The following is a 14,208-nucleotide window of genomic DNA, read 5'->3' as shown; positions in this document are numbered from 1 at the left end:
ATGTCAAGCAGGGTGTTGGATTTTATGTCCTCTAAGCAACAACTATGAATTTATGATATCCACAATTCAACCGGTCCAGGTCTTTCATGCCTGGAGATAATGTGTTTTGTCTGTTGAATTTCCACCTGCCATGCAGCTGTTAAAGGGACAGGAGCCCAGCTAGCAGAGGTGGGGGAATGATGGCAACCCTACAGGGCATAGCATATTTTTTCCTATGCCCTGCCTGGTTGCATAGGAAATGGGCTCTCACTTATAGCAATTGTTGTTGAACCGGTTATAGCTGCCCAGGGCAGTGAGTGCCCCCAGTCCTATGGCATACGAGAAAAAGATTTGGGTCCCAGCATCGATCCACACCTGGGAGAGAAAAAGAAAGAGAGAGAGAGAGATTGAGGTATGACAGGGAAGAGCCCAGGAGTCCTGGCTCCAACCCCTTCTCAAGAGAGTTGCCAACTTTTCTACCAGCTATGGCTCATAACAGCAGCTTGATCTGTATTACCTGACAGGCAATACATTTGTATCTATGTTGTGAAATACTTCAGTTACAGCTGCAGCCCTCTGTAGGTTAGTGGCTACTTTTGGAGTAAGTTGCCTAACAAATCACTGACGCAGAGCTATTTGGTTGCAATGCATTGGGATTTGTATAACTGGCACCCATACATTTATCTCCTGCAGCTGCTGGACTTTTGCTTGTTTTCTGTTTTGTGGTGCTGCGCTTGTGGTGTGTTCAGGGTTGAGGAACCTGAGGGCCTCTAAATGTTGCTGGATTCCAACACCATCACCCCCCACCATTGGCCACGCTGGCTGGGGACGAAGGGAGTTGGGAGCCCAACCACACCCAAAGGGTCTTGCCCACTTCTGTGCTGCTTCCTGCATTCTAAGTTGCTCTTAATGCTACAGAGGCTGGTTAACAAGTTGGCAACCCTACTGCTGCCCTCACAACTGCGCTTCCCACTTACCTGAGGGGAGGCCAGTTTGGACCAGTCGGGTTTGAGATAGTAGATTATCCCATCCTGAGCTCCAGGAAGCATCACCCCTCGGATTAGCAGTATAATGAGCACCACGTAAGGGAATGTAGCAGTGAAGTAGACAATCTGTGTTGAAAAAAGGAGACGAGGGGCAGGAGGGTGTTATGCCTGAAAAGAAAAGGCTTGGCTTTTCAGCTCTCTGCTCAGTATTGGGAAGGCAATGGGGCAGGGGGGGGGGAACATGTGCAAGAAGACTTGGGAAAAGCTTTGGATTTTTGGCAAAGGAATAGCTTAAGTACCTCCTTGGAGCACCTCCTTGGAGTAACATTGCCAAGGGGCACAAATTATTGATATTTTAGAGTGGCTACTTTTTAAACTGGCCATCCTCCTGCACTTTTAGCAGCAGTGTGACATGGAGTCAGGTGGCCAGTGAAGCTTCCCCACTGGGTAAGATGCCCCAAATCCTTTGAAACACTTCAAAGGATTTGAAACACTTCATTGTAAACTACAATGCCCATAATTCTTTGAGGGAAAGGATGTGCTTTGAGCGTGCTTTAAAGGTACAGTTTGCATGCAGCATCTATGTATGTGCTGTGACTTGTGGGGAATGGCTCATCATCTGTGCTTCTGCCTCTGGTGGCAAAATAGCTTGTGTGTCAGCCCTGGACTGAAGACCTCCACACATATGGATTGCCCAGGCCCAGTTGTCACACATACGCACCCCTAAACTGTGGGAGACCAGGAAGCCAAGGCTCTCCTGCCCCCCCCCACTCCCCTGTCTTCCACAGTCGCCACCAGGCTTCTCCTTTCCCACACCTGCTGCATAACACAGCTGGAGTTGTGCCTGTTATAGCGCGCAGGGGGGAGGGGGAGGCAGGGCAATAGCTGGGGTGTGTGTGAGAGCTGGGCCCTCGCCAGGGGTGCAGGTGATGCCCCCCCTGCAAAATCTGCTAAACGTATGCCCATAAATATATATATTGGTTATTGCCTCTTAATAAATTGTTTTAAATAGAGGGTGAATTGAATGGGTGGATGGGGGGGGGGGCGGGTTGGAGGAGAGGCGGAAAGGAGGGTTAAGTTATCCATGGCTAGGGGGTGCAATCTGGATGGTTCTGCCAGGGGTGCAAGATCACCTAGCTATGGCTCTGGGTGGAGGTGGGGTGGGGGGACGGACACATCTGACTCATCTCCTGCTGCATTCGGGAATTTCAAGCCACAGATGTATTCTCCTGAGTCGCTGACTTGTCAGTCCTAAGCACTCATGACCCCAGACGTTTGCTGAGATGCTCAGTACGATCAGGATTACAAAGCATTCTTTGTTGCAGGATAGAAATGGATATGGATACACACACACACACACACACCACACACACACACACGGAGCTGGCTTTCATTTTGCTTCCTTCTGATGGGAATTTACTAAGCCTGTGGGTGATCAACAGTTTCTCCACTGCAAAGCTGCTTTGGCATCACTCCTTAACAACTTTCTTCAGACTGGCATTCTTAGAAACATAAAGGCCTAACTCTGAATGCTTCCCCTTCACTCCCACCCTCCTCTGGATCGCTGGGGACTTCTCGTTGTCCACTACTACTGGGGAGAGCATGTGGGCAGGCAGCTGCCAAGGTCTCTGCTCAGCCAGGCCTTGTGAACACAACAGTGGCCTACTGTGGGAGGCCAAGCCACATGTGTGCCTGTCTCGCCGAGGCCTCAAGGCGGCTGCCCCCACCTCCAGCTGCCGTCTGGTGAAAAATGTCAGGCTCTCTCAGGCATGGAACTTGCTGACGGGTGGGATTTCAAATGCACTGGCCATGCGCAGGAAAAGGAGGAACAGGCGCAGGGTGTCTGAGAAGGAGAGGAACGTGTGTGAGCATGCGCGCAACAGAGAAAGATTGTGTATGCATACCGCATGGCAAATGGAGAACTGTGACTTTCTTTTTTGTGTACAGAAAGGAAAGGGCCATAGGTCATCAGCAGAGCACAGGGATTCCAAACACATATGTCCCAAATTCAATCCCTGGCATTTCCCTTTTTAAGAGGGTCTCAGGTGTCAGGGCTAAGAAAGGACCCTGACATAGGCGGCCACAATGTCATTTTTCTCCCTTGAGGTCTTGGGAAAGCAGCTGCTACTCAGGCGAGACAGCCTAATGGTGGGACTCACTATAAAGCAGTTTTCATATGTCTGGTCTGCACTCCACATGACCACTCTCCGAAACGCAACTCAGGGATAGGGGTGTAGGCATGGAGCCCCACTGAGAAAGGTCAAAACCCTTTTCTGCTTTCCTCAGGTGCTTGTGCATCAAAATGTCACTTTAGGTGAAATAACGAGGCCTCTGTTTTGGCCCAGGTACCAGATCTCAAGAACATAAGAAGAGGCCTGCAGGATCAGGCCCAAGGCCCATCTAGGCCATCATCCTGTTCACAGGGGCCAACCAGATGTCTGTGGGAAGCATGCAAGCAAGGCCTGAGCACAGCAGCTCTTCCCAGCAACTGACTGTCTCTGAAAGTGGTGGGAGAACGTATTGCGTAGAAAGCTGCCTCAACTGCCCCAGACTCCTAGCGGACGTCAAGCAGTATCTGTGTGTGTGAAAGAGAAATGACACCCACAAAACTGTTTGACTAAGAACATTCCATCCCCCAGAAATTCCTAATAATCTTATTGGAACTGGTTTCAAAATTCCTCAGGTGATTCATTTGAGTGGACCGTCCAACTTTCCCTCACACAAAATTTATTGTTTGCTTACTTATTTAGATGATGTTTACCCTACTGTCCATCCAGGTATATCTTTGCCATCAGGACAAGACAGAGAAAGGGAGTGTTTGGCTGCGGCTGTCAAAAATTGTTCCTGTCTCAGTCCATAGCCAAATGGCAGAAGAGATGCAAACTTATGCTATGGGAGCAGGACATCTCTAGAGGAAGCCGCAGTTGACATGATATGAGGTGGTCTCCTCAAGTAGTGGATCTGGGGCTCTTTTGGACAGATAGGTCTGTCACACAGGACAGAAACTGGGGGGGCAAAACAGACACTGCTGGACTGTAACTCTCATCGCCCCTGACCGCTGGCTATGGCTGATGGGAGTCTAGAAACTTGTGGGGGTCACCATGTTGGCTATTCCTAAAGGAGGCAAATGCTGGCGCTGGTGCCTCCTCTAAGGACAATTGCCTATCCTGCCAAGAGTCCTGGATGACCTCTGCCCCGGTTGACCTACATGTTTCTCCGCTTGCTCCTGCCCCTGGAGTCATGCCACCTCCCCAAGCCCCCTACCTTTCCTGTGGACTTGACACCCTTCCAGACACAGAAGTAGACAAGGACCCAGCAGGCTAGCAGACAGAGGGTCACCTCCCAGTTGATCTCACCAGGGAGCTCCAGGCCTCCTGACAGACGCAGCACCTTGTTCCTGCAATCAGGGAGAGAAAAAGTGAGCACTGGCTAGGGTGTGGCAGACGAGGAGAGGGGCTTGGTGGTCTTTTTGGATCGGTGGGTTTTGCCCAAGCCAACCCAGTTCATCCCAGGAGTAATGACTAGCCAGTGTATGCCAGCACTCACTCCCAAAACTCGATGACAGGCGACCTCTTGTCGGAGAGCTCGTCACAGGTAAGGTTGCCTGTGGCGGTGCCATTGGCGCAGTCCTCATGCCGGAAGATCTCCACACATTCATCAGAGTTCCAGGGGTTCCCGCAGGTCGCCCAGGGCAAGGTGGCCGCAAAAGATTTCACCAGGTAATAGAAACCCCAGGCAAGCACCATGATGTAGTAGGTGTTGCAATAGAAGACGATCACCATAGAGGCAAAGCCCAGTCCTGTGGAAGAGAGGAGCTGCGTGAAAAGAGGAGCCCGGGGCAATGAGGCACCACTTCTTCAGGCGGCTCAAAAGCCTTGGTGCCACGCCTGCCTCCTGCAATTCTACTGGGTGGTGTACGTTTAACTGGGTGGTGTGCATGCACCGTGAAAACTTGGATTCTGAAACCTGTATAGATGGTGCAAATTAAGCACCCCTGCACAACAGTTTATTCTGCTTCTGCTTCTTATGGGAAGGACTGGGGAACAAGGGGTGGATTGAAGCCCCATCTCCAGAATAAGGTGGGCGTCTTATTCTGCCACCTCTCTGGCTTCTGAGATTTCAATAGACCTTCACAGCCATAAGGGCTAGAAACTTTTCTTTTTTAATGAAAGCCAAGATTCTTAATATGATTCCTGCAGGCAATTCAGCACTGAGCTCCTGAAGAATCATGAAGTCTCCCTGCAGCCTCTTCCTTTTTATTATTTTTTATTACTTTAGGACACTCCATCTTGCTTTCTTATTCTCCTGCCACCTGCTAACATAGATGACTGTCAATTCCTGGAGGGACTACATTCACACCTCTGCTTCATATATGGAGCATCATGTATGAATGAAATTTACATAGTAACAGGTGGGGCTCTCTGCTCAAAACCAGATACAGATCAGCAAAACTGGCTTGGTTAGAGAGGCTGGGAAAGGGCTACAGCCTAAATGGTGGCTTATAGCACTGCTTAAGTGTTGTTCCCTGCTGTTCCCAGGTGAGCCCCAGAGGCCTGCGTGGGGCAAGGGGCACCAAAGGCCCCTTTGGTGGCAAGAGGAGGTGGAGATTAGGTGGAGGTGGAGACGGGCATACACTCCAAAATGGTTGAGGTGCCGGACCTTCCATTGCAAGCAAGAACCTGTTGGAGGAGAAGGAGGAGAGGCATGTAAGGCTCCAGGGGGAAGGAGTCTCTTACCTTTGAACAGTGGTGCGATGTTCCATACGTTGATGCTCCCAGCTTTCATGAACTGCCCCAAGGAAATTTCCAGGAAGAAGATGGGAATCCCGCCAATGAGGGCAATAAGAAGGTAAGGGATGAGGAAAACACCTGTGGCCAGGTGAGCAGCACAAAGTAAGCAACAGCTCCCTCATTCTTCAATCCCAGCCCCCGTCAATCCCAGCCCCACCCCCCAAGCTGTGGGCTGGCCTATGTGCTCTGTACTAAAATAATCATAAAAATCTGTAGTAAGGTAACCCAAATTCCGTGCTGAAAAAGCTTATTTCTGTGCCATGTATAAAGTACAGAAATTTGCATGACTTCTCATGCTTTGCACATTTTGTTCTCCTTCTAACTGACGACACTGGAAGGCAAACCGTTAGAAATCTTATTCAGCCTTTTGATTTCTGACATCACCAGCACACCATGAAGCACATTGTTTGCTGTCATAAAGGAGTAGAAGCACATATATAAAACTGCCACTCTTAGGAAGCTGAACCTTTGCTTCCAGAACCAATAACTGTGGCTTTCTGAGATTCCATGGAATTGCAGCTTGAACCAATGCTTCTTGATGCTGCTGCCTCCCCCCATTTTAACTGAAACATAACCTTCCAGCTTCATTCAGAGATATTTTGTTTGTAGCACAAGAGTCAGTATGTACAAATGACTGCAGAGTATACAGAAGAACAGATTCCTGAGATAGCTGCTAGGGAGCGGCAAAGAGAATAGTTACACTACAGAATATCTCGTTCCTGTTTCTCCCCCCTGCAGCTTTTTATCCTCCTAGCTCTTCCATCTTAGCTTGGGTTGGCTTCAAAGTGTGCTGTTCCGCCTGTCTAATGCCGCTTCTGCTTCTCAGCCTTCCTTCCCCAAACAGGCCACGTCTTTTCTGCCATCACTAAGGCACTTGGCAGGCCAGCCCTGTGGCTGTGACTGACAGCCCTGTGTGTTTCCTGGTGCACGTGGGTCTCAGTGTGAACCACTCCGGGGTATGCTATTTATATCACAGATCCCTGGGCTATGGGAAGGCCCAAGCCTTGCTCTTCTTCCTGCAAATCCCTGGCTAAGAGGATAATCTTGGAGATGTAAGATCTTTCCCATGGGGATTAGCAAGGCAGTGGTCAGCGAACCCATTCATCACTGTATGCTTGAAAGGGCACCTGTGGTCCAGGGACTGCAAACACTCGTCTGTGCATACATGTGCTCATAGGGTGGAAGGAGCCTGGCTCTGGCAGTGTATGTAATTGAGTAAGATATGCTGGAGTGTGCCTCATTCTGTGTGTGCTCGTGTGTGCACCTAATGCTCACTGAGGGGGTAAACCTGTACCATTTCTTAGTGTAGGTATAAGCTCACATGACTGAATAATGCTCCGCAAATAAATAAATATCTGCACAGAGAAAATTAGCATGCCAGGGGGAAGCAAATCTAGCCTCACCTTCTCCCTGACATACTAGTTTTTTTAAAAAACAACAACAATAGCAGGGTGTTGTTGTTTTAAATGGAGCACACACATTCAATCATGTGAAGTCTCAACTGCAGGCAGAAGACATCCATTCTAGACAATAGTTTTCTATCTCTTCAAGAGTTAGTCCTGATATACAGGACCAACCCTCTCTGGAATCTGTTTTTCAAAGGCCCAAAACATTTGGGTCCTGAGAGGCAGAAAAATGAGCAGGCGCTGCGCAGGAGCAGGATTGTGCCCCATGTGTCTGTTCAAGTTGCTTCCCACTTTGCTTCAAAATCTATTGTCTCTCATTTAACTCATCTTGGTTTCAAAGCCAGAATCAGTTGCTGAGATATGTGAAGTAATAAAAGAAAAATCTGCCTCTGAGAACATGCAAAGTGTGTATTTCACACAACAGAGTAACAGTAGTTAACTCCCATGCATCTGGCCTTCCAGGACAGAGAATGTAGCTTCTAGACAAATTTAATCTTCAGCATCCTTAAAAAATGTAATGTATGTAGTGTGTATCTACACTACAGACAGTAGTATTAAGCAGGAGTTTCCTCTGCAAAGAACTCTGGGAACCCATGGACCTCAATGGAATTCTCAGCACAGTTCCCAGGATTCTGTGAGGAAAGGCATGACAATTACACACTTATGATAGCAATAAACATGTGTAGCGTAAACATGCCTCATGTGTTGCCTTTATATACGAGATCAGTGACTCATTAAAGGCAGGAATTAGAGAAAGAAATTACAAATGCAACCTACTGATTATTTTCACTAAACAATGGCTATTTGTATGGGGACAACTGAGAACTTTTGCTGCCATTTGAAAAGGATTCCATAGACCTCTTTCTGACTCAGGGGAATTCATACCCAGAAAAGATGAGCCAGAGAGATGCAACTGATCAAAATGGAAAAATGAATCCCTGGAAGCAGAAGAGATCCCCGTTCTGTGGAGACTTGCAGTAACATATGAGAGAAACCAGTGACATCTTAACATATTCCTGCCTTGAGCACACAGTTGACTGGTGGCCCAGCTGACCTCGTTGGAGAGGGAAGTTCTTTGCCATTGAGGACACAGAACCAGGGAGTTGCCAGTTTCCTCTGGAGGAATAAAGCCTTGTGGCAGACTAGCTAGCAAAACTAGCCTGGCCCTCAAGGTAACATGTCTGTTTAATGCTTGATGACCAAAAATTAGGCAAAAGGTTGTGCATGTGAATGCGCCAACACAGATGCAATGCTGCAAACAGAACTTTCCTGCCATACCTCCTCTTGATGCAATACATGTTTGTCAGCTGAGGCAGTTCACACATTCACCTGTACGCCACAGAGCAACACGCTTGTGCCCCTGACTCCTGCAGAAGCCGTTTGTACTCAAGCCGCCCTATGCCCTTCTGTGGCTTTTATACAAACGAAGCTGCCGTCAGCTGCCTGCAGATTAAAAAAGGGGAGGATGCCTGCATCACTCTCACTCAGAGGGGTGGCAGTGGATTATCCCAGTCTCAGCACAAGCCAACACCCCTCCTGCCACTTTCCCTAGAAAGCACCCAGCAAGCAGGGCGGGGGGTGTCATCCCAGGCCAGCAAGGTTGTCCAGTGACAGTCTCTCTTATGTGCTACTTTAACCCTGGCCTGCCCACCCCAGCCAACTTTGATGATACATCAGTCCAAAATATTATTTCTCCATGTTTTGTTCACCTCTGCATCACACTCCCATGTAGTTTCCTTCCTGACCCCTTTAACGCTCAGGCACACAGCACTGCCTGAATCATCTCCCGCACCGACTCCGAGCTCCTATGAGCCTCAAAATGTTATTAGAACACTTTAAACTTTTATTCTGTCAGGTTTAAGAGTCAAGAGTGATGAACTGCCTACGCTGGGGGTGGATTTTGCCATGCCCCTATCTTTTGCTTGCCAGACAAAAAAAAATTCCTTTCCTCAGAACCCGGGACAGAAGCTGGATAAAAGCGGAACCCTGCACTCTAATGGCATAATAAGTCATGTGCCATTCTCTCACACAAAGACATACAAACACACACCATCTCTAGGCCACTTGCCAATTTCAAGATTTTGGCAATCCCTTGGGTGTTAGCTCAGTTACTCCATTCAGTGAGGCTCTATTAGCATAACAAGATATACAAGTAGTGTCAAAACATCTAGGAAGGACAGATCCCAGATCTTTCCAGTGGAAAGGGGAAATAATTCATTCCACCTAAGAGGTGCCTGGGTAACATATCTGGGGCTGTATCCATTTCTTTTCCAGTTTCATTAACCAGTTCCAGTAGCAGGTGTCTGCAGACCACAATGCTGCTGCTTCTCACCTGAGGCTGAGCAATTTTTCTCCTTGTTTCTCTCTTTAATATGAGAAAACAAGGGTTGGCATCTGTGGGTTCTGTCTAAATACGTCATCTGCAAGTAATAGACTGGCTCCAGGGACGCAGCTTGAAGAGCTGACTTTCTGCCAAAGCATAAGTTGCCCCCCCTCACCACCATACACAGCATTCTTAATATAAAAAATGGCAATATTTTATTCTAGTCCTCAGTTAAGGGACGCGGGTGGCGCTGTGGGTTAAACCACAGAGCCTAGGGCTTGCCGATCAGAATGTTGGCGGTTTGAATCCCCATGACGGGGTGAGCTCCCGTTGCTGCCAACCTCCTGTGGTGACCTCCTGCCAACCTAGCAGTTCGAAAGCACATCAAAGTGCAAGTAGATAAATAGGTACCGCTCCGGCGGGAAGGTCAACGGCGTTTCCGTGTGCTGCTCTGGTTCGCCAGAAGCCGCTTAGTCATGCTGGCCACATGACCTGGAAGCTGTACGCCAGCTCCCTTGGCCAGTAAAGCGAGATGAGCGCCGCAACCCCAGAGTCATCCGTGACTGGACCTAATGGTCAGGGGTCCCTTTACCTTTACCTTAGTCCTCAGTTAATGCAGGAAGCAAAATGCAAGAGTAAGACCACTGGAGCTAGGAGCAGCTGATATATAGTTTACAGGCAATCTTGTTAGTAGTACCCTGGCACTATGCTAGCTAAGCTGACAAAACACTTGCATTGGGCTTCCAGAGCTATTTTATCTGCACTGAATTTATTTTATGTATTTTTTTACCCCACCCTTCCTCCAAAGAGCCGAGTTACCCCACTTTCCCACACCCACAGCCTTCACAATTCTGTGAGGTAGATTAGGCCAAGAAATAGTGACTAGGCCTAAAGTTACCAGGTGAGCTTCACAACTTGAGTGAGGTTTGATTCCGGGTCTGCCCTGTCCAAGCCCAGCGCCATGTTGGTGCTGCACAAAGGCACACCCATCACAGAGAGCACTTGGCAGGGGGACATCTATGCAGACCTGTCAGCTGGGCCCGCTCATTTTACCAGGGAGCAACTGGCTTGTGTGTGTGTGTGACTTGATACATGTCACATCACCCAAGCTGTGATTTCATCACCCCATTTTCTCCCCGGCTAGCACAAAGGAGTGCTTTCCCTTGCAGAATAACTTCTGACTTTCTGTTTTTGTTTCCTTGCTTTCAAAAGGCAATGAGGGGGAAAAAACCCCAGCCTGGGGGTGAATGAGATGGCAGTCTTGGCATCATGCCCTATAGTCACATGACACTTGATCAGGAATGGAGTAATGCTGAGGTCATGTTCCAATGGCGTGGTGAGATTCAGACCTCCAGGCTGGATTGATACCCACCACCAGCAGCCCCAACACTTAATTTCTTTTCTTTCTTTTCAATTAATTTTTAAACTGATAGGCATCAGGAAAGAATGCAGGCTGGCCTGAAAATCTTTGACCTCTGGCATGTAAGCCAAGGTGTATGGGAGCTGGCTGTGGCAACCTTTAGGGTGTGGGGCTTTCATCTGAGCATGTACAGAGCATACTCTCTGGATCTTCCTGTGTTTCATGTTTTGGAAACAGGACCTGGAGCTCAGCTAAAACGCCCTGGCAGTGCCCACCCGCCTGCCTCTTTCCCATCTCTCCCTGGCAGATTTGTCCTTCCATTGTAGTTTGACAACACTTGCTTCCTGCACCATGTTGTGCCAATTAAACACACCTGTGTGAAAACAAATTGATCCTTGCTTCCCATTGACTTCCTCCTCCACATCCATCCACTGCTTCATCAGTTAAAAATGGACCAATCGTGAGGTGGTTGGTGCTGACGGTGGCCTGATGTGTCATCCTTGACCTTAACGGTCTGGCGCTCTATTGAGATTTAATGAGTGCAAGCAGATCTGCCCAAGAGCTCTTGTCTGTTCAGGTTCTCTGCAGATTCAGGCAGCGGTCACTGCGCCCAGTACACCCTTGGCTGATGCCAGGGGACGTTTGCTTCACGTTTATGTTATTTTATTACTTACTGAGACATGGTTTGCCTCAAGAGGACATTTGGGCCCCACGGAAACTAAGAAACAACAGGCCCACCTATTTTGAGAGAACCTGAAAAAGGCAGTGCGTAGAGCATCAGATGGCAAGGACTTGAGGGGTTCAAATCCTCACTCAGCCACAGAACTCTTTGGGTGACCTTGAGCCTGTCGCTCCCTCTCAGCCTAACATCCCTGACAGTGCTGTAGTGGAGCTAAAATGGGGCGGGGGGCAACCATGTGTGCCACCTCCTTGGAGAAAAGAGAAGATCTAAATGGGATAGACTGAAAAATAAAATATCTTCCCCCCCCCCACCTGTGTGCTCCCTCACATACAAAGCATCAAGCTAGACATTACCTCAGTGAACATGTGTTCCCAGCCACATTTGCCAATGGGGACAGTAGAATGGGCTGCTTAATCTCTCATGTGTATACAAAACTCTCCCTTAAACAAATGCCTCCTCTGAGGCAGGGTCCCCCTGCAATTAACTAGACTCAAGTCCACTTTCAAAATTTACCTGAGAGAAAAAAATTCTTTGCAATAATAACGAGGGAGGGGAGACAGGATTTTCCACATAAATCAGCAGTCAGGGGGCGGTCAAGGTGCCCCCCTCACTTCCCTAGTTTGGTCCACAATTGTAGGCTGAAGTAGTCCGACTGTGAAGGAAGGCAAAGTGACTGGATACTGGAAGCTACTAAGGGTGACAGGGCAGGGCTTACCTGCCCCACCCAAAAATATTTTATTCAAATGGGCATCTCTGGTCAATAACCAGGACCCCCACCCTCTCAACTTCCCTCCCAGCATCTCACCTCCGGATTCTATCTGTTGCCTCCAGAATTACAACCTGGCAAGATTCCTTATGTCAAGTGATGCCATGACTCATTTTTCGAGGGAGGGTGTTTCAGTTCTAAAATGTGAGGTCCTTCTGGAGCCGAAGATTACCCAGCAATGTGGTCACCCGGGAGCTTGATCCCAGATGCCCGAAGGTTGGCTGTGGTCATTCATTAGGAAGGGAAAGGCATTCTAGACATGCCAAGAGACATGTTCTTTACACGTGTGCCTGGACTTTTGAAACAGCGTCTGGGGCCAAAAGCAGACGTGCCCTAATTCAACCCTGCAGCCTCCTTTTTGTAGGAAAGGGACCCTCTCTCTCTTCTCCCAATGGATCCCAAGTTATTTTTCCCCCTTTTTTGCTCTTGCCGCCGTGAGTCCGTGAATGGAACAAGCAGCCCTTTTGTTCAGGGAATAGCAAGGGGCGCCTGGAGATCCCAGTCTCCGTTTCCAGGCTGGACGCGTGTCGACGCTCCCCACTGCTGGACTACCTTGGATCTCGGACATACCCTGCCTCTCGGCTTCTGCAAAAAGCTCCCCTGTCCAGATTCCCCTGCTGGAGCTTCGCCTCTCGGAGCCCGATCCCCGCCTGCTGAGGAATTGCTCGCTCACCCCCAAGCGGCAGCACCCGCCCCCCCTCGCCCTTCCGACGGGACCCCCCCCCGGTTGCACCCCGCCCCCCGGCACGTGCCCGCAGCTGCTCACCTCCCCCGTTCTTGTAGCACAGGTACGGGAAGCGCCACACGTTGCCCAGCCCCACGGCGAAGCCCACGCAGGACATGATAAAATCCATCTGCCGGGTCCAGGTCTCCCTCTCGGGGGGCGGCAGGGCCACGCTCGGCCCAGGAGGGTCCGCGGCCTCCCCTTTGCCCGCAGCGGGGACTCCCGGGCACATGGCGGCCTTTTTGTCCTGCTGCTCCACCGAGACGCTGTAGATGCCGCCGCAGCCGCTGCTGTCCGACGAAGCCCCCTTGGCCATGGCGCCGGGGGGGGACCCCGAGTCCCTGCCGCCCCCCTCCAGGCGAACCGGGCGCTGCTCCGAGGAAGGCGGGCGGGCGGGCGCGCGGGGGTCTCGGCGGAGCCGGCAGAGAGGGGGGTCTGGCTGGGTCGGGGCTCGGCGGGGGGAGCGCGGGGGCGAGTCCGGGGGACTCAGAAACAATCCACGAAGCACTTGAAGGTCAACCTGAAAAACCTCATGTGTTCAGTGGACGCGGGAAGGGAGTTGCTGGAGGGCGAAGGTCGGCGAGGGCAGCCGAGCGGGGGACACCCCCGCAGTGGCCGGCCCGGAGGCTCAGCGGGGCCGCGGGCGGAGCGGGGTCGGTCAGCCCTTCCCTTCTGCTGCGCGCCCGCCCGTCCGCCTCGGCTCCCTTTGCGCTGCTTCTGCCGCCGCCGCCGCTCGCTCGCCTCCCTCGAAGGCAGCTGGAGGGAGCGCGCGTGACGTCACGCTCCGTCAGGATCCCGCCCCCGCCGCCGGCTCCTCCTCCCGCCTCCTCCGCGCGGCGCTCCAGCATCGGCGGCGGCGAGGAGGGAGAGACGGGCAGCCGCTCGCTGGCTCGGTGGGTGTTGGGGGGGGGGTCTGTCCTCCTCTGCCCAGAGGAAGTGCTGCTCCCCCCCCGGCCCACCCCCGTTGCCCCTGCGCGCACGGATCCATCCGGAGTATTCGCCTCCCGCTCCGAAGGGAGAGGTTTTCGCGAGGCGACGGGCTGCGTCTGGAGGGAAAGGCAGCAGCAGCCCGTCGCCTTTAGGGCGCTGAATATGCCTGCCTGGATCCATCCAGCTGTAAATGCCCCCCAAGAAATCAGCTGCGCTGCGCGGCGCTCCCCAATACTCTTCCTGACACGCGCCCGGAGCCTGG

The 14,208-nt window shown here is 50.9% G+C and overlaps 1 protein-coding gene across 2 annotated transcripts in view; it reads right to left on the bottom strand.

The window, feature by feature from the left end:
* SLC6A8 (solute carrier family 6 member 8) overlaps positions 1 to 13,397 on the bottom strand; it is a 41,753-nt gene extending 28,356 nt beyond the window's left edge. Inside the window, exons 1-6 of one of the 2 annotated variants that reach the window (XM_081177210.1) lie at positions 13,059 to 13,397; positions 5,702 to 5,833; positions 4,512 to 4,764; positions 4,230 to 4,362; positions 957 to 1,091; positions 251 to 354 (exon numbers count right to left, since the gene is read on the bottom strand). In XM_081177210.1, the coding sequence (XP_081033336.1) occupies positions 251 to 354; positions 957 to 1,091; positions 4,230 to 4,362; positions 4,512 to 4,764; positions 5,702 to 5,833; positions 13,059 to 13,332 (1,031 nt within the window). In that variant the 5' untranslated portion in view covers positions 13,333 to 13,397. The remainder of the gene's footprint in view (positions 1 to 250; positions 355 to 956; positions 1,092 to 4,229; positions 4,363 to 4,511; positions 4,765 to 5,701; positions 5,834 to 13,058) is intronic. The other variant, XM_081177211.1, reaches the window with a different exon arrangement.
* Between the last annotated feature and the right edge of the window lie 811 nt (positions 13,398 to 14,208).

Source organism: Podarcis bocagei (genome assembly GCF_964188305.1).
Source record: "Podarcis bocagei genome assembly, chromosome: 17".
In the NCBI taxonomy this organism is placed as follows: Eukaryota; Metazoa; Chordata; class Lepidosauria; order Squamata; family Lacertidae; genus Podarcis; species Podarcis bocagei.
Note: the sequence above shows the minus strand (reverse complement) of the source record. Positions and strands in the feature narration are given on the sequence as shown.